This window comes from Mustela nivalis, assembly GCF_964662115.1.
Source record: "Mustela nivalis genome assembly, chromosome: 1".
In the NCBI taxonomy this organism is placed as follows: domain Eukaryota; kingdom Metazoa; phylum Chordata; class Mammalia; order Carnivora; family Mustelidae; genus Mustela; species Mustela nivalis.
The window spans coordinates 194,587,688-194,605,542 of record NC_139020.1 but is presented as its reverse complement, the minus strand read 5'-3'; the positions used below and the strand labels follow the sequence as shown (position 1 = coordinate 194,605,542).

The 17,855-nt window shown below is 55.8% G+C and overlaps 1 protein-coding gene and 1 long non-coding RNA gene across 2 annotated transcripts; one reads left to right on the top strand and one right to left on the bottom strand.

Annotated features, from left to right (window-relative positions):
• Window positions 1-1,310: 1,310 nt before the first annotated feature.
• LOC309858973 lies at window positions 1,311-2,866 on the bottom strand. The gene is made up of 3 exons (XR_014308467.1): window positions 2,185-2,866; window positions 1,668-2,075; window positions 1,311-1,569 (listed from the first exon to the last, which is right to left on the bottom strand). It is a non-coding gene; the product is annotated as an uncharacterized lncRNA (long non-coding RNA).
• Window positions 2,867-3,870: 1,004 nt separating this feature from the next.
• On the top strand, window positions 3,871-17,555 carry ITIH1 (inter-alpha-trypsin inhibitor heavy chain 1). The gene is made up of 22 exons (XM_082719324.1): window positions 3,871-4,020; window positions 4,277-4,297; window positions 4,612-4,778; window positions 5,244-5,348; window positions 5,718-5,880; window positions 6,422-6,535; window positions 8,309-8,434; window positions 8,521-8,637; window positions 9,256-9,424; window positions 9,513-9,638; window positions 10,602-10,783; window positions 11,079-11,264; window positions 12,316-12,455; window positions 13,038-13,192; window positions 13,292-13,306; window positions 13,655-13,675; window positions 14,045-14,125; window positions 14,232-14,345; window positions 15,329-15,530; window positions 16,447-16,619; window positions 17,020-17,131; window positions 17,280-17,555. Exons 1-22 carry the CDS (start codon window positions 3,907-3,909, stop codon window positions 17,407-17,409), a joined length of 2,733 nt encoding a protein of 910 aa, XP_082575450.1. The 5' UTR covers window positions 3,871-3,906; the 3' UTR covers window positions 17,410-17,555.
• The last annotated feature ends 300 nt before the right edge of the window (window positions 17,556-17,855 follow it).

Sequence of the window (17,855 nt, the reverse complement as noted above, 5' to 3'; positions counted from 1 at the left end):
GCTACATGGCAAAAGGGACATAAATGGACTTTCTGCCTAACACTAGCCCTGACAATCGATCACATATAGGTTAGTACAACTAAAACTATACCAGCACTGATCACATTTTGTTCAAAACAACTGATGTAAATGGCCTCTTTCTTCTTTAAAAACTCTCAATTCCTTTGTCTCTTCAGAGCTTGTCTTTTGTTTTGGTGGAACCTGTGCTTCCTGGATTGCAATCTCTAACACCCCAAATAAACATATATATTTTGTTTTGCAGTTTGCAATTTTGTCTTTCATTGGTCAACATTCAAAACAACATTCTAGAAGGCTTACAGCTCACTGCTCCTAAAATCCCTATAGTTACCTGGCCCCACATGCCATCAAGAGAGCTTCCTGGAAAATGACTCAGATTCCCGAGATGCATTTTTCGTCTCCATCCATCCCTCTTCCCCTCGGTAGCCCTTGCCCCTCTGGTGAGTTCTCTCCTTTCTTGGTTTCTACAACTTAATTCTGGTTCTCCTGCTCCTCCTGTCTACTCCTCTTCTTTTGACTTCTCCTGATTCTCTCAGGTTTGAGTTTCTCCAAGGTTCTGTACTTTGCTCCCTGCTTTTTACCTCCTGCAACTTGCTCCTTTTTAAGCCTATCATTCATTCTATAGGCATTTAATGTGAGCCTGCATAGCACAAGGCTAGTGCCCTCCCCTGGAGGCACAAACTGAACAAGACAAACAAAGTCCTTCCACCGTAGGGCTTACAGTTGAAGAGAGAGGTGATCATTAATCAATGAAGCATGCTAATGTGTTAACCTTGCCAACTGAGGTCAGTGTCACCAGCCCCAGGCCGGGCATCCAGGGTAGGTTGTCCCAAGCTACCATTCCTTGAACTGAAGTTTGCAGGAAAACTTTTTTCAGGTGAAGGGAGCACCATATGGTAAGGCTCAATGGACTTATTTTGTGACTTCATCTCTGCAGTTCAGGGTGAACTCAGCACCGGGCCAGGCCTGTCTACTTCAAGACCCCAACCCCAGCAGCTGACGTGGGCCTGGTGCACAGCAGGTGTGAATGGATGACAAAGGGGGGCTGACAAATGAATGAGTGAAAGAGCACCTGCCTATACAGATCAGAAAAAAATCTGTGTGGCTGAAGTTGAGACCCAAGGTGGGCAGGCATGGCTGAGTGAGATGGAGGGGTCAGCAGGAGCCAGACCACTCAGGACCTGGAAATGTGTAAGATAGGGAAACATCTCAAGCAGATCAACCTTTTTTTTTTTTTTTAAAGATTTTATTTATCTATTTAACAGAAAGAGATCACAAGTAGGCAGAGAGGCAGGCAGAGAGAGAGAGAGGAGGAAACAGGCTCTCCACGGAGCAGAGAGCCTGATGTGGGGCTCGATCCCAGGATCCTGGGATCATGACCTGAACCGAAGGCAGGGGCTTTAACCCACTGAACCACCCAGGCACCCCGCAGATCAACCTTTTTTAATGATGGCTCTGGCTGCCGCCGGAGAGCACGCTGTAGGAGGAGGGTGGAGGTAGGGGGAGCAGCCATGTAGGTGAGAGATGAAGATGGCTTAGACTCGGTGGTGACTAGGGATTTGGAGAGAAGTGAATGGATTAGGAAGATATTTAGAAAGGGGTGAGGGGCAGGGAATCTAGGGGCATAAACCACGTAGAATGCCACCCACCTTTTCTGGTGTGGATGCCTGGATGGACGGTGGTGGTCCTCGCTGGGGTGGACAACAAGAGGAGAAGACCAGGCTTGGTGGTGGAGTGCAAGACGGGTAGAGAAAGTCATGAGTTCAGTTTGGCCATATCGGATGGAGAAGCTCTAAGCAAATCAAGCCGGCATTTCTCTGTATGGGCAGAGCTCCGAGCCGGTCTGAGCTGTCCTCTGTCCTGAGTGCCATCCGTTTGCACCAGCAGCACAGCCCCCCTCTCAGGCCCTCAGGTGCGTGCAATCTTCCAAACCACACCTGCTTTCTGTCCACCCATCCACCACCTTCCTCACCCACAGGGGGAGCAGCCTCTCCTCATCATCCCTGATGTGGAAGCAGTAATGGTATCCATCTCTTGGGGGTAGTTGGGAGTAGTATCTGAGGTAGGACACAAAAGACGCCGAGAAGCTGGTCAGGCACTCGTCACTATCAGCTCTCCCCATACCCTCTCTCCTCCCCACAAGCCACACAAATGTAGTTCTTGAACCTTCTATGGGCCAAGTTTGGTGCTGCCCATCTCCCAACAGTCCAATCTCGATCTTCCCACACCCCTGCTCAAAAGATCTTCAGTGTTTTCCACCAAAGATGGGCCCCTTTCAGACTTCAGTGCCAGACTGACCCCAAACCACCACTTCCGAGCCTCCTGCGCCACTCTCTTCATCAGGTCCAGCTTCCAGGATGCAGGCAACTGCACCTTCCCCAAGCATGCTTCACACCTACCCACCCATTTTCCTCTTCCTGTCCAAGGGCTGCTCCATTTCCCAGGCTCCTCCTCTAGGAACCTTCCCCTAAGCCCTGTGGGAGTGAGCTCTGCCTCTTCCAGATTACTACAGCTCCTTCGTGCTGCTCTTAGTTTCTGACACCCCTGACCCTCACTGAGCTTCCTTTGAGTCCTCTGGCTCTTTTTCCCAATGCACCAGATCACTGAACACAACAAGGTACTCGAGCTCAACACTGTGTCCTGGCGCCTGGCACCATGCCCAGCCCACCAAGGATTCCGTTGATACCCATGCAGCAAATCAACAGAACCTCAAAGGCAATTCCATGTTGATCCATCTCATCTTCCACGAAGGCCAGAAAACAGACCAGAAGGTCATTCCGGCCTGGGAATGATAAACGTTTTCCCAGAAGCTGTTCTGAGAGACAAAGTCCGAGACAAGCAAACAGAGATCAAAGTGGCCTCTGGGGCCCCCTCACCCCATCAGGGTCATGGCAGCCAGCACATCCCAACCAGGGCCACGGAGTGGATTGACCAGGGCCATATCTGCCCTGTGTGCTGTGGCTCATGGCAGACAAGGAGAGCTCGGGCAGAAAACTTAAGAAACTGAAAGTCCAAAAGAGGTCCCTGGGGTTTTCAACTCTGCGTCTCCTTTCTTGCTAATAAGGCAGAGGGCTTTTTTGTCATTACACGATAGGCTTGGGCTTTGGCGTCTAAAAGATCTGGGTTTGAAGACCTATCCTGTCACCTGCTGTGAGACCAATATCCCAGGGACACCACGAGGATAAAATGAGACAGCAAAGAGCTGAGATCAATGCGTAGCACATACTTAGCCCTCCATTACGAAAACACAGTATTCCTCTTTGCCTCCCCAGCCCTGCCCAGGAGGAGGAGCAATGAGGCTCATTTCTGTTCTTTCCAAATCCAGATGCGAAGGTCCAGAGGGATGAAGAAACTGTCCTAAAGCACGGGTCACCCATTACACATCTCAGGGACTGGCCAGACGGCCTCTGGCAGAGCCAGCCTAAGGGCTGGCATGGCTAGAGCCATGGGCGTGGGCAGACACTTGGTAAACTCCACCATCTTGCCACCCCGGCCAGACTGTGACTGTGAAAAGGTTGCTGACGCTTGAAGAATTTTGAAAGTAACACCTAATGGACTTCAGAAGTCCACTTTGAACTGTGGCTTCTTGACGCATGTCACCATGTCCCTGGTGCTGCCTGTGCCAGACCAGGCTTTAGATGGGCCATCCGGGGCTTCACCATTCCTGCCGGCAGAGAGCGGCTCTGTCCAAAGGGGCTCCGTCTGAGGCTGGTCAGGAGTTTACGCAGCTGGGAATCCCCCCCAAGGAGAACGATTTTACTGCTAAATTTTGATCCCCCTGATTGTGATATTTGCCTTCACCTTGTCTAATGTTTAATCCATGTTTATCCAGCACTTTATTGATTAACGGTCTGAGTGAAGGGACGAGGCAGCAGGAGCCTCGAGACCATGGACGGCACCATGGGGCTGCGGGCGCTACTGTGCATATACCTGGCCTCTCTCCTCGTCCTGCAGGCCATGCCCACTCAGGGTTCACCCACAGGCAGGCCCAAAGTCAACAAGGTATGTGGGTAAACCCCTCAGGCCAGAAACAGGCCAGAATGGGCCCAGGAAGGACACAAGACCCTCACCCCAGGGCCCCGGGGCCACCCACAGTCACCTTGACCACCACTGCCTGGAGAGGTAATGTCCAAGCAGCGAGGGGGAGGTGAGGCCGAGGGGTAGAGGACCCAGACTGTGTCCCATTCCCACTCCTTAGCAGATAAGCTATGGTCCCCTACACGTTCCCACTTACCCTTGTCCCGGTTTTGTTTTACAGAAGCGACAGACTGTGGACACAGTGAGTGAGATTCTCTGCAAAGGGGTCTGTAGAGGGGCCATACTGCAGCCTGTTTTCCCCCCATCCTGCAGGGGGTGCCCTTCTATCAACGCTCTGGGCAGAGGGACTCCATGTCCCAGACATTGGGGGCTTGCACGCCTCACTGCAGGGTCTCCGGCAGAGGATAGAGTGGGTCTTTCTGGGAGATCCGGTCTGTTCTTTGGGCGCCTGGCCTCTGAGCTGGGTGTTGATTCCCCATACGACACGGAAGTCCCTCCTGGTTCAGAGGCCCCCCCTCCCCGTTCCCAGCCACAGCCCCCTCACTTCCACTCTAGGCCGTCGATGGCGTGACCATCCGGAGTTTGAAAGTCAACTGCAAAGTCACCTCTCGCTTCGCCCACTATGTCATCACCAGCCAAGTGGTCAACAATGCCGACGAAGCCAAGGAAGTGGCCTTTGAAGTGGAAATCCCCAAGACGGCCTTCATCAGTGACTTTGCCATGTGCGTGCCCTGCCTGACTCCCACGCCCAGAGCTGTCCATTCACCAGCCCCAGCCCCAAGCCATGGCTCCAGTGGCTGGACAGTGCCGACCTCCTCCTTCTTTCCAGAAAGACCACAGGCCAGCTCCAGCGCAGAGGGGATGGGCAAGCCACTTGTATCTGTTCTGGGCTCCCATCTTGGAGAGCAAAGTGGGGCCTCTGACAGTAGGTTTTCAGCATAGGGTTCAAACAGCAAAGGCCTGCACCCAAGATCTCCTGTTGGATCCTGTGGCCATGGCTGCAACCTCTCACTGCCATGGAAACCCCGAACCACTCCGTGGGCAGCGAGAGGTGGCAGGGGGTGCCTCCCACGAGCGCTCACCAGGACGGGCCTTCTCCAGGGCTGGGTTGGGAGCCCCTCCGGTATGAAGGACCTGAGTGGTTGGGGCCAGGGGCACTTCCCCTGAGGGCTTCTTCCTCCCTGTAGCACATCAGATGGAAACGCATTCATCGGGGATATAAAGGACAAAGCGTCCGCATGGAAGCAGTACCGGAAAGCTGCTGTCTCCGGAGAGAATGCCGGCCTTGTCAGGTGAGTTCTGGTGCCACCCTCCCCAGCAAGGACGGACCTGAGGGCTGTAAGGTGGCCTTGGCTGGGGAACAGCCCCAGGTTGATTAGAAGTGAGCAAACTACCTGAACTCAAATGCCAGTACAGGTGCACCAGACAGGGCTGGTGCCGACATGGCTACCTCCCAGACCAGCCTCTGGGAGAAGGGGACTCTGTCCTTGGGTCCTGACCTTGACCCTGAACACCCACCTAAGACAAGGGTGAAGGGCTAGGAAAACCAGGAGTAGCATGAGTGGAAGAGAAATTGATTCTGAGGGCCACGCTTTAGGTGACAAGACCCACGTGTCACTCACCATTTGTCTCTCTGGTGTGGCCGATGGCCGTATGTCCAGGGCCTCGGGGAGAACAATGGAGCAATTCACCATCCACCTCACCATTGGGGCCCGGAGCAAGGCCACGTTTCGGCTGACCTACGAGGAGGTGCTGAAGAGGAAACTCAAGCAGTATGAAATTGTCATCAAAGTCAAACCCAAGCAGCTGGTGCATCATTTCGAGGTAGATTATAGGTGACCGTTTGCAGGGGAGCCGTCTTGGGAGCAGGGCTCCTTCCTCTCTCTCGCCATGGCTCCGAGTCCTGGCTCAGGGCACACCATGTGCCATCCCAGGGCTGAGCACACAGAAGGAGACTGTCTTCCTTGGGTAGGTTCTAGTGGGCTCTTTGTGGGCAGAGAGCTACCAACTTCCTCTTCCTCTCTGAGCCTTGGTTTGCTCATCTGTTAACTGGGGCTTCCTGCAGGTCCCAGAGGTGCCACAAGGATCACGAGACATATTGAACGTCCCGGGAGCTGGTAGACCAGAAAGCCCCAGGCAGCCGAAGAGGCTGTGATTGTTGTTGGCAGCTCAGTAGCGGCCGAGTTCAGGGGCCCAGGCATGCGCACCTTCATTTGGCCTCTATTTTTGGAGTGCCGATGACATGCCAGGCCCTGTGCTGAGGGCTAGGTGGGTGCCACACACAGTGGGTAGCCAGAACACAGGTTGGCTCCTGACTGAGTGTTGATGGTGGCCTCAATGGAGCCTGGGGACTTCAATGACGCAGATCGACGTGGACATCTTTGAGCCTCAGGGGATCAGCAAGCTGGATGCCCAGGCCTCCTTCCTCCCCAAGGACCTGGAAAGCCAACTCATCAAGAAATCCTTCTCAGGGAAACAGGTGTGTGGGGTGGCTGGGACCTCTCAGCCAGGCTTAGCCTGGGAACCAGGCAGGGGCCACAGGCTGCCCTAGTAAGGGACATAGCTCTCGTTCTCAGAGCACTTAACAAAAGCCTGCATGCCGAGGCTGGGGACACGCCCGCCCACGCTGGTTTGCATGGTCTGGGGTGAGCCGCTGACTTGCTTGAGCCTCAGTTTCCTCTTTGCTGTGTCACACTCATGTGAAAGCATTCAGGGAAATACAGAGCACACGAAGGAATCTCAGATGCTGTCACAGTTAGGATTGCAAGTTCCAGGTCTTTAGGAAACAGACCTCAGTTTGGGAAGGCCTTTGGTCTACCTCGCCACTTACCACTTGTCACAAACCTCCCGTTGGCAGAAACTCCTGAAGTCCCCTGCTTGCCCCTTCCCCAGGTCCTGGCGGAGTGTGGCGTATGGGTGGGTGATACCCAGCCGGTGCCCTGCTTCCTAATTTGCCCTCAAATGGAGCCAGGAACGAACCCTCCAGGGAGGTGGGAACCTCCCTTTGGTAGTGACTCCATCATAACTTAAATGAAGGAAATGTTTCTTGCAGTTTGGAGCGGTTCTTTTTTAAGCAAAGTAGGACACCCAGAGTGTTAGCAAACATGTTTGCTTTTAGTAGGGGACCAAAGGGTGGGTCGGTGCCTTCCTAACCATCCTTTTCAAGTTTTGGAGGGGGTTTTTGATGAGTATATCTTAGTCTTATAACAAACAAATACATGAAAAGTAAAAATTAAAAAGCATTTAAAGAAAATGTAGAAAGTTACAAGTCTAGAAAAGTATTGAGTGGCTCAGTCAGTTAAATGTCTGCCTTTGGCTCAGGACATGATCCCAGGGTCCTGGGATGGAGCCCTGCGTTGGCCTCCTTGTTCAGTGGGATCCTGCTTCCCCCCTCCCTCTGCTTGTGCTCTCTCTCTTTCTCTCTCTATCTGTTAAATAAATAAACAAAATCTTTCTTTAAAAAGAGAGAGAGAGGAAAAAAAAAGTTTTGAGTAAGAATAAATGAAACAAGATGGGATTGGGAGGGAGACAAACCCTAAGTGACTCTTAATCTCACAAAACAAACTGAGGGTTGCTGGGGGGAGGGGGTTTGGGAGAAGGGGGTGGGGTTATGGACATTGGGGAGGGTATGTGCTTTGGTGAGTGCTGTGAAGTGTGTAAATCTGGCGATTCACAGACCTGTACCCCTGGGGATAAAAATATATTATATGTATAAAAAATTAAAAATTAAAAAACAAACAAACAAACAAACAAAAAAACCCATCTCTAATTCCCTGAGCACCGACACCAAGTCAGACCAGACCTTAGCTTCCAGCTTCCTCCCCGGGTCCTTCCTTCCAGCCTCTGCTCTTTGCCCACCAGAAGGAAGTGGTGGGGGATGGGGGCTTTGTTTTCCAGCACAGTGTCATAGCCTTACTTTTTCACTCCACAGTTTGGGGTTAACTGATGTCTCTTGTTCTCATACTGCTATTATTTTGTGCCCAAAGTGGCAACACTTGTAGAAAAGCCCAATGATTCAGAAGCATATACGCAAAGAAACAGGTCTTCTCTCCTACTACCTTATAGGCGTGTGCTCTCAGCAGGGGGAAGGGCCCGCCAGACTCATTTCTATGCCCACACAACACACACACACACACACACACACACACACACACACACACATGTGCGCATGCACGCTCTTTATGGTGTCCCTGCGAGTGTCCAGATCGCAGCCTCACGAAGCAGTAATGCCGCACGCCCTCCACCATTCCAGGGTCACGTCCTCTTCCGCCCGACTGTGGGTCAGCAGCAGTCCTGCCCCACGTGCTCCACGTCCATGCTGAATGGGGACTTCAAGGTGACCTACGATGTCAATCGAGACCAACTGTGTGACCTCCTGGTGAGCCTGAAGCTTCCGGCCCTGAGACTCAGAGACCAGGCGGGGGCGCTTGTGACAAGAGCTTCACTTGTCCCTTCGTGTTCCAGGTTGCCAACAACCATTTTGCCCACTTCTTTGCTCCCCAAAACCTGACGAACCTGAAGAAGAACGTGGTTTTTGTGATCGACATCAGCACCTCCATGGAAGGCCAGAAACTGAAACAGGTGAATGGTGGCTTGAAGCAGTTCCCCCAGCAGCAGCTTTTCCAGCCTATGCTGGTGCTGTCTGTCGCCAGAGCCTGGGCTGGGGATTTCTGCTCCTGTACAGAGGCAGGGTGATTTGACAGGAAATCCCAGCAGTCAGGGGCTCGGGCATCAGCTACGTCCTCATTGTACCTCCATGACGGGAGGAGCCCCTGCTCCTCAGTAGTACAGTGGGATGCCCACGGGCTCGTGGGTCTAGTGATGGGAGGGCACACTGAACGTGCCAGGGCAATCATGGCTATCCCCAGGGAGGTGTCTGGCAGCAGGGACAGCCCACTGCCCATAGTGCTCTGAGAGCCACAGCTCCGCTGGCAGAGTTTTAGAAATTCTTTCTTGATTCTGCCCCCTTCGAGCTTTCGGTCGTTTCTTCTCCCCACACGGGGTCCCCCTGCCTTCTCTGTCTGCTCATCCACACCCGGAGGACAGACCTCTCCTGGCACCACCTGGCTGTCCTGCCCGTCCCTTCCCGTTTGTCCACTGTGTCCCTCTGCCCTGTGGATCTCTCAAATGCATACCTGGAATTGACAGGGGACACTCTCATGGAGCCATGTCCCTCCACCGACCGTCCTGTCATTACAGACCAAGGAAGCGCTCCTTAAAATCCTGGGGGACATGCGGCCAGGGGACTATTTCGACCTGGTCCTCTTTGGGTCTGAAGTGCAATCATGGAAGGGCTCACTGGTGCCGGCTTCCCCCGCCAATCTGCAAGCAGCTCAAGAATTTGTGCGGCGCTTCTACCTGGCTGGGGGTAAGTGCAGGGGTCTTGAGTCACTCTGGAGTCCCCTCTGTCCTCTTGGAATGAGGGCATACACTGGCCTGCTTTCCTTCCTTTGCAGCCACAAACCTGAATGGAGGTTTGCTCCGGGGAATCGAGATCTTGAACCAAGCTCACAGGAGCCTCCCCGAACTCAGTAACCATGCCTCAGTCCTCATCATGCTGACAGATGGCGAGCCCACAGAGGGTAAGCACCTCAAGGCCCGTGTTGGGAGGCGGTGATCTCTTTGTTACGGAAGGCGTTCAAGCTGTGCTTGGAAATCCCGCTACTGGAGATGTTGTAGGGGATGAAGAACAGCTCCAGGAGAAGTCAAACCCTGATCTAAAGACAGAGTTCCGCCCATAAAGTCTGCAGGACTTACAAGGCATATTTCTCTGCTGAGCTGGGCGATTGGGGGAAGTACCTGTATGACGCAGGGTTAAGCAGATCCCAGGACAACAGGCAGAATTCCCAGGTTGAGTTTAATGAACTAGGTATTCAGCACCGACTGTGTGCCAAGCATGGGACTGGGGACCAAGAAGAGACACTGAGAGCACAGGCTTCTCCTCTGTCCTCAAGAGAGCACAGGATCCACTGGGGTGGCAGACCCAGGAGCAGCTGTTCTGTTGAGGGCCTTGAAAGAACACGGTGTCAGGAGGCTATAGGATTAAGGACATCTGGCCCAGGCAGGGTCCCAGTGAAGCTGCCTGGAGGAGGTGACCTGTGAGCTCAGGCTGGAAGGAGGAGAAGGGAAGCAGGAAGGAAGGTCTGGCAGAGGGAGCAGCTTGAGAAAAACAAAAACAAAAACAAAACCCAAGTATGTACAATGGCAGGGCCGGACTGAGAACATCAGGCAGGTGCAGACTAGGTAGAACAAGGGTGGGAAGGGTGGCAGGGTCTGGGAGGCCATGACAATGACCTCTGGGGGAGGGTGGTTAGAGCAGATTCTGGTCTGCTTATGATGGATCCATATAGATGGGCATGTTCCTGAGGGCCATCAGGAGCTATCATAGTCACCCACAGAGCCTGTGGAAGACATTGCCTCAAGATGCTGGTGGGGACAGGAGAGAGGTGGGGGTCTGAGATAGGATGGAGGGTGCTCCAAAGGCCCCTTGTGCCCTACGTGCCTGTGAGTCCGTATCCCGGCCCTGCCTGCGTGTGTGGCTGCAGGGGTGACGGACCATTCCCAAATCCTCAAGAACGTCCGCACCGCCATCCGGGGCAAGTTCCCGCTCTACAACTTGGGCTTTGGCCGCAACTTGGACTTCAACTTCCTGGAGGTCATGTCCATGGAGAACAACGGACGGGCCCAGAGAATTTATGAGGACCATGACGCCACCCAGCAGCTGCAGGTCTCCTCCTTCCCCCTTCGCCGCACAACGTACCACCAACGGTGGGCCACGGCCCACGTTGCCACGGCTGCCCGGCCTTGGCAGCCTTTTGCCCAACCACCCAGAGGAGCAGATAAAGCTCTAGAATGCGGTTTGGATCAGCTTTAGGACCTGAAACTGGTTCCTTAACCCCTATGAGCCTGCAATTCTGTCTGCAGAACAGGGATCCCAACACCCCACCTGGTGAGCGGGTTTCCCCATGGGGTGCCCAGGGTGGCCCATCAGCTCTGAGGTCGTGCCCCACCTCCGCCCGCAGGGTTTCTACGACCAGGTAGCCAACCCCCTCCTGGTGGACGTGGAGCTGCTTTACCCCCAGGACACCGTCTCAGCCGTGACCCAGCAGCGCCATAAACAGTACTACGAAGGCTCGGAGATCATGGTGGCGGGACGCATTGCTGACAACAAACTGGGCAGTTTCAAGGCTGACGTGCTGGCCCATGGGGTAAACAGTGGGCTGCGGACTGGGGAGAGGTCAGGCAGCACTCAGAGGTTCCAAATCCACACTTGTTCTCCACCCCATTTACCTTACCCCAGGTACCACACCACCCCCTTCTCCCCAAGGCCTGAACATTCCCACATGCGAGCAGGAACCAAAATGGCCTTGATTAGGTGTAGTGCCTTGATCTAATCATCACCTGTTACTCCTTATATCATTTCCCCCAGGCATGAGAGAGCAAGAGGCTAGCCTTTTCCTGAACACTTCCTGTGCACCCAGCTTTGTGCCACAGTGCCGTGTGTGCCTGTGTGTGTGTGTGTGTGTGCGCGCGCGCGTGCACACGCGTGTGTGCGCACACACACCACCAATGGGGGGGCGGAGGTTGTCTTACAGACGCGTGAGGCCTAGACCCTAACCGCAGGGTGTGGATTCACACCTCACTGTGCGGTCGAGGGTTCAGAATCAGGACTCTGAGTCAGAAAAGCTGAGCTGCATCCTGGCTCCCCTCTCACCAGCTGGGTGACCTTGAGCGAACAGGTCCAGCTTCCCGGGCCTCAGTTTCCCTCTCTGTAGTCCAGGGGAATACTGTCCTGGAGAGCTGGGTGGAAAGAATGAAAGAATCCCTGCACTGTTTGCGTGGGGCCCAGTGCACAGGATACCCTCAGTGAGGGAATCCCAGCTATCGCGGCTTGGAAGAGAAAAGCATTTGTGTGTGGGGACGTGGTGGGCCTTAGGAGGAGTGGAATGTGGTGGAAATAGCTAGCTGCTTGTTGGCAGCCCCCAGAGAGAGTGACTTGAGGAGGGCAGGGCCTGCCTCTCCCTTCCCTGGGATCCCCAGAGCCGAGGCCAGCTCGCCCGGCTCTGAGAGTGCTCAGCAAACGTTTGTGGGATCAAGGGCCGAGTGAGGGGGAAGAGAGCAGGCTCAGGCCGGGCGGGTGCGGGGGACAGAACACAGAGACCGGGGACAGTGGGGCCCCTGGAAGGCCGGAGCGGCGTCCCCGGCCAGCGGTTGTGCTCCTCCACGGTGCTCAGCCCCCCACCCCATCGCAACCCTCAGGAGGGCCAAGAGTTCAAGACGACCTGCCTGGTGGATGAGGAGGAGATGAAGAGACTGCTCCAGGAGCGCGGCCACATGCTGGAGAACCACGTCGAACGCCTCTGGGCCTACCTCACCATCCAGGAGCTGCTGGCCAAGCGGTAGGACCCGTGTGGTGCGGGGTGGACACCGGGGCCTCTGGACCAGTGGGGTGAACAGAGAAGGCACACTCCTGGGCCTCTGAGGCTGGGAGCAGGTCAGACAGACCGGGCTTCGGCTTTGCTCACCGGGTTAACATCAACCGGTTAGTCAACAGTGTGGGTGGGACACGGTTTGCCCCCGCCGCACAGCCGGGCCGGGAGGAAGCTGCCCTCTCCGTGGGGTCATGGTGTCCACACACGCTCGGGTCATGCCCACAACCTGCAGGCCAGTTTCCTCGTTGTCTCCATTTCACAGATGAGCACGCTGAGGTCCAGAGGAGCTAGACCACTCGCCCAGAATCCCACAGCGGTTCCATTCCCTGTGTCTTTCTGAGGCACGTCCCCCAGCCCTGCCGCATCTCCAGGTTTTCCTGGTGTGGGGGCTTTAAATCAAGAGGCCCTGGGAGGCAGCCGCGGGACAGGCGCCCTGCAGGTGCCCCACACATGTTTGCTGAGTGAACCAATGAGCAAAAAAGGGCCAGGCAGCGCGAGTCTGCTGTTGTCCAGGCTGCGGGGCTTGGAGCGGGTCTCTGTGTCTCTCAGGATGAAGTTAGAGGGGAAGGAGAAGGCCGACGTGACAGCCAAGGCCCTGCAGATGTCGCTGGCTTACCAGTTCGTGACCCCGCTGACCTCCATGACCATCAGGGGCATGACAGACGAGGACGGCCTGGAGCCCATCATTGACAAGCCCCCCGAGGGTATGTGCTCTGCCACGGGGAGCGCTGTGGGTCCGGGGAGGCTTCTGAGGGTCGAAAACCTCCTGGGCTTTCATTCTCTTCCCTTTCTCTTCCTTCCAGATTCTCTGCCGTTGGGTGAGTTTCAAAAACATGTTGGTTTTCAGAAGGGGTTTCCGGTGGCCGGCCAAGCAGCTCGTGCTCCAGCCCCCAGGCACGGACTCCCTGCCCCGCGTCCCCTCTCCCCTTCACCACAAACTAGCGGCTGCCCCTTTGTGCCTGGGGAGCCCTTGCGCAGCTTCCATCCGGGCCTCTGTGAGCCTGTGTCTGTCGCGGGGGCCCGGATGGGGGGCAGGGTGCCCAGGGGAGGAGGGTTCGCTGAGGACTGATTGGCCTCTGGGCCCAGACTGACCCTGGTGAACAAGGTGTGTGCCTCTCCGGTGGGGTGGTGAGGGTGATGCCGTCCTCTGTCGTTGTCCTCTACAGAGATGCTGGGACACAGAAAGAGTAAGTGACCGCATCCCGCCGACATACGTCTCTACTTCTCTCCTCCCCACGTGCAGTCCCTCAGGCTGTGTGCCCCTACTTGCCTGAGGAGGAAGTGACAGACAGCCGAAGGCTTGGTCACTGCCTTTCACTGGGTCCCTCAGAATGGCCCCCTGCCTGGGCCTGGTGACTTCTTGTGCCACTGGCCCTACTAGGTCCCCATGGAAGGAGACTGACTGGGGGTCAGCACACCTGGAGGCATCAGGGACTCGGGGGCCACTCCTGCCCTGTGGCTTCAGGCCTGCTGCCTGGGTGGCGGGGCCTGGGAAGACGAGCCAGCAGCCCCAGGAAAGCAGGGTACCGTCCTCCTAAATGCCATTCACTCTCCAGCGTTCGTGCTGTCGGCTTTGCAGCCTTCCCCGACTCGATCCAGTTCCAACTTTCAGCAGTTGCCAAATCAAGTGACTGGAGGTGAGTCCTGGGGAGGGTCTGAGGGACACCCCTGTCTTGCTCTCCCAGCGGGCCCCAGCCCACCTGCCCAATGCCCAATCTAACGGACTCCCTGCTCTGCCCCCAGTGGACACTGATCCCCACTTCCTCATCCACGTGCCTCAGAAAAAGGATACTCTGTGCTTCAATATCAACGAGGAGCCCGGTGTGGTCCTCAGCCTGGTGCAGGACCCAGACACAGGTATGGGGGACATTACTCCCTCTGTCAGACAGGGTGGCGCCTGGACCCCTCCACCCTCAGTGTGCAGCCGCGGACAAGACAGTGGCTGTAGCCTCCACATCCCACAGACTGTGTCCTGCAGTCCCCTGGCTGGGCTCAATCTGCCTCCTTCTCTTGCATCTGCCTGCCTGAGCCCTAGATGACACCTGCTTCATGGACATGGAACCCACGTGGGCACATAGGACCCTATGCTTAGGAGGGCCCACGCACAGTTTAATACTCTGCTCTAGCTGTTTTGAAATTTTTAATATTTTTTTGAACAAGGAGCCCCTCGCATTTTGTACCTAGTTCTGCAAGTTACGTAGTGATCCTGTCCTGCCTCCCGGCTGGAGCCTCAGAGTGCATCCTCTAGCAGAGCTCAAGCGGTGGGAATGACTCCCTGTCCGTCTGTGGGGCCACTCTCTCTCCCTCCCTCTGGTCAGGCCATCTGCAAGGGTTTGCTGAGCACTTCCTATAGCCTACAGGTGCAGGAGGGGCTCAGCCAAAGTCCTTGTTCTTGTGCAGCTTAGTGAAGAGAGACAGGTGAACAAATTCTCAGATGACAGTTTCAGAACATGCTGTGTTGGGGTCGTGAGGACAAGGAGGGAGCTTTGGGAACTGTTCAGGTCATAGGAGGCCTCTGGGACCTGCTCCTGAGTCAGGGATTAGGGCCACAGAGGAAGAACAGACACAAGTTCTGTCCTCAGGGAGGCAGGATCTGCAGCATGTCCCAGAAGCAAGGACTAAGTACCAGGTAGTTAGTGTGGTGGGAGGAGAGGGGCGGGGAGAGGTGCTGTGTGGCCTCCGCTAACCCCTTGGGAGGTGAGCCCCTCGAAGCCAGTGTGGCACAGGTGGAGTGCGGGTGACTCCCAGGAAGGAGGCATGGCGTGAGCAAAGGCAGGGTGGCAGGCGTCTAGCGAGAGCTGGGCCCTCCCTGACCCGGATGGCGCCTTACCCCACTGCAGGCTTCTCAGTGAATGGGCAGCTCATTGGCAACAAAGCCAGCAGCCCAGGACATCAAGAGGGCACCTACTTCGGACGGCTGGGGATCGCGAACCCCGCGACTGGCTTTCAGCTGGAAGTGACTCCTCACAACATTACGCTGAACCCTGGCTCGGGTGGACCCGTGTTCACCTGGAAGGACCAGGCTTCGCTGCGGCAACACGAGTAACCAGGCTGGGGCCAGGGCCTGGGTAGGGGGGCCAGAGTAGGGGTGGGGAGGGACAAGACAGGAAGCCCCAGAGCCAGCTCAGGTGCCTGAGCTTGCCAGGCCCTTGGCCCCTGAGTCAAGTCAGTGAATGATAATCACATGACCTCCGTGTGGGCTGGGCAGACACGTGGGACCCTATGGACGATCCCGTCCATTTCCCTCCCTTTCCGGACCTGTGCTCCAGGCCCAGCTTCCTGCATGCCTAGGCTTACATGGCGCTCTTGTCCTGCAGTCTGTTCCCATCGCCACCGAACCAAGCCAACTCACCTCTTGGGCCCAGCACAAAGGCCACCTATTCCCTGAAACATCACCTCGTCTCTTCTCTGCTGAACTCCAGAGTTCACTGGGCTTCTCTTTCCGCACCTGTCTTAACGTGCCTTGTGTCGTGCTTGTTCTTTCTTCCACTCATTCATCCACCAAACTCTGCCAAGGGCCAGAGCCGATGCTCAGCAGCAGAGCTATAGGAGGACATGGGCAGAGTCCAGTGTGGAGGACACAGACGATCAGTGGCAGGCAAAGAACACAGACTTTGATATTAGACAGGCTGGAGTCCAAGTCCTGGCTTTACTGCTTACCAGCTGTGTGACCCTGGGCAAATTCCTTACCCTCTCTGAGCCTCACAGGATCTGAGTGAGAAATGCATGATGCAGCTTGTGTGGAGGGCTTGGCACAGGGCCTAGCACACTATAAGCCCTGCCCCCCCCCCCCCGCATAGCAGCATGTGAGAAAGAGATTGTAGCAGGTAACACCCCTCCATCGGGGAGTGAGGGGGTAGGGGAACTCACGAGAGCTGGATCCAGGAGGATGAGGGCAACTGAATGGAGAGGGGTGCCATCTAGCTGCACCTGCCCTCATGGTCGCCCGGCCCTGCAGGGTGGTAGTGACCATCAACAGGAGGAGGAACCTCGTGGTGTCTGTGGAAGATGGGGGCACTTTTGAGGTCGTCCTGCACCGGGTGTGGAAGGGGAGTGCCGTCCACCAGGACTTCCTGGGCTTCTATGTGCTGGATAGCCACCGGATGTCAGCACGGACACACGGGCTGCTGGGTATGACCGGCCCGGCAGGCTGAGCTGGGGGTGCGCGGCAGCAGCCTGCGGGCTTGAACATGGGTCAGACTTGCAGCTGAGCACCAGAGCAGGTTCTCCTGCACCTTGGCCGTCGAGGCTCAGAGCTCCAAAGAGGGCTTGTCCCGGTGAAGGTCTTGTCCCTCAGAAAGCCTGTGATCAAACACAAGGGGAAACCAAAGCTTCAGTGGGCCTGGGGGTGAACAGGGAGAGGTCCGATTCACAGAACAGGTGAACGAAAGGTGGCTTTTGATGCCAAAACGTATGAGACATAGTCACACCCTCAAGAAAAAAACATTGCAGCAGCTCTCTGACCCTCCAGTGTGCACCTGCTGCATACGAGGGCCCCTGTGGTAACTGCTGCTCCAATGTGCCTTCCCAGGACAATTCTTCCACCCCTTGGATTATAAAGTGTCTGACCCCCACCCAGGCTCCGACCCCACAAAGACAGATGCCACCATGGTGGTAAAGAGCCACCAGCTGACCGTCACCAGGTAAGCAGGCTGCTCTCCCAGTACCTCTGCCCTCAGCATCCCCATCATCGGTTGGGGCTCCAGATGTCACAGGTGGATGGGCTTCTGGGGGTGGGGGTGCAGCCCTGCTGCCTCCAAAAGGTAACCCCAGCTTTTTGTATCTCCTCAGGGGCTTGCAAAAAGACTACAGCAAGGACCCCCGGCATGGGACTGAGGTGACCTGCTGGTTCGTCCACAACAACGGGGCAGGGCTGATCGACGGTGTTTACACGGACTATATCGTCCCTGACATCTTCTGACCCCCCTGCCAGCACACCTGTCCTTTCTTAGGACCGTGGCAGCGGAGGACAGCATCTGACCTGCTTCCTGTGTCACACCTCCCTGGTCAAGCTGACCCACTGTGACAAAGTCCCCATGATTTTCATTAAAGAGAGGCTATGTCTAACCCGGACTGGCTGCTTTTTGGGAAGGAGGGTGGCCGGGAGGCCACCCGAGATACTGCCTCTCATAGGGCTGGGGTCACGGCTGACCTGGAGGCCACGAGGGAGCCTCTACCAACTCGGCCCCACCTCACTCTGTCCACGGCAGCTGCCCAACCCCAAGCCAGAGGAGTGCCTGGAGTGCCTCCTGCACCCAGCTCCCCTCCCAGGACACTGGCAGCTTCTACGGGCACTGTTCTGTGTCTTTATGGGATTAACCAAGTGTATGTTCCCACTGATACTTGTTTCAGGCCGATTTACAGCTG